The sequence below is a fragment of the Sinocyclocheilus grahami genome, unplaced genomic scaffold (assembly GCF_001515645.1).
Source record: "Sinocyclocheilus grahami isolate Dianchi unplaced genomic scaffold, SAMN03320097.WGS_v1.1 scaffold601.1, whole genome shotgun sequence".
NCBI lineage: Eukaryota > Metazoa > Chordata > Actinopteri > Cypriniformes > Cyprinidae > Sinocyclocheilus > Sinocyclocheilus grahami.
The window spans coordinates 904,527-905,213 of NW_015505780.1; the positions used below are offsets into that span (position 1 = coordinate 904,527).

General features: G+C 40.0%; 1 protein-coding gene across 3 annotated transcripts in view; it reads left to right on the forward strand.

Moving 5' to 3' along the window:
- Nucleotides 1-569, forward strand: part of LOC107557422 (equilibrative nucleoside transporter 1-like) — a 22,290-nt gene extending 21,721 nt beyond the window's left edge. For all 3 annotated transcript variants that reach the window (XM_016240837.1, XM_016240839.1, XM_016240838.1), the window contains exon 13: nucleotides 181-569. In XM_016240837.1, coding sequence (XP_016096323.1) covers nucleotides 181-292 — 112 coding nt within the window. In that variant the 3' untranslated portion in view covers nucleotides 293-569. The remainder of the gene's footprint in view (nucleotides 1-180) is intronic.
- Nucleotides 570-687: the final 118 nt, after the last annotated feature.

The window sequence follows — 687 nt, forward strand, 5'->3', positions numbered from 1 at the left end:
AGACTCCCATGTGAATCCAGGTTCTTCAAGGAAAATTTTTGAGGGGGGTGAATTAAAATAGCTTATTTTAAATCATTTTAAGTCATTTTGAGGCCCTTGGTTCTGAACCACTGTTTTAAGACACATTAATTTACAATAGATCCAATCAGCTCTGAGCGTATCTGTTGTTTTTGTGGACAGGAAGGTGGATGCGAGCGAGGCGGAGACGGCTGGAACGATCATGGCCTTCTTCCTGTCTCTCGGTCTGGCTCTCGGAGCGTCTCTGTCGTTTCTGTTTCGAGCGCTCATCTGAAGTCTCGGTGGACACACACACACAGTGCTCTGGACAGAGATGAGACTGAAGGAGCCTTACAGCTGTTCTCACATCCTCCAGAGCCACCCTTCATACAGGACAAACTCACATCAGCGTCACTTCAACATCAAGACCTGATCTTGAGCGGACAGTACACAGATTCACTGATGCTGGATGCTTTGAGTCTTAAATACTATATTTTATTGCACATAATGTAAAGAACTTAAAGCCTACACCACTGTTCAAAAGTTTGGGGTCAGTAAAATTTTTTTTTTTAAAAGAATTTTATACTTTTATTCAGCAAGGATGCATTCAATTGATCAAAAGTAACATTAAAGACATTTATAATTTTACAAAAGATTTCGGTTTCAAATAAATGCTGTTCTTTTGAACTT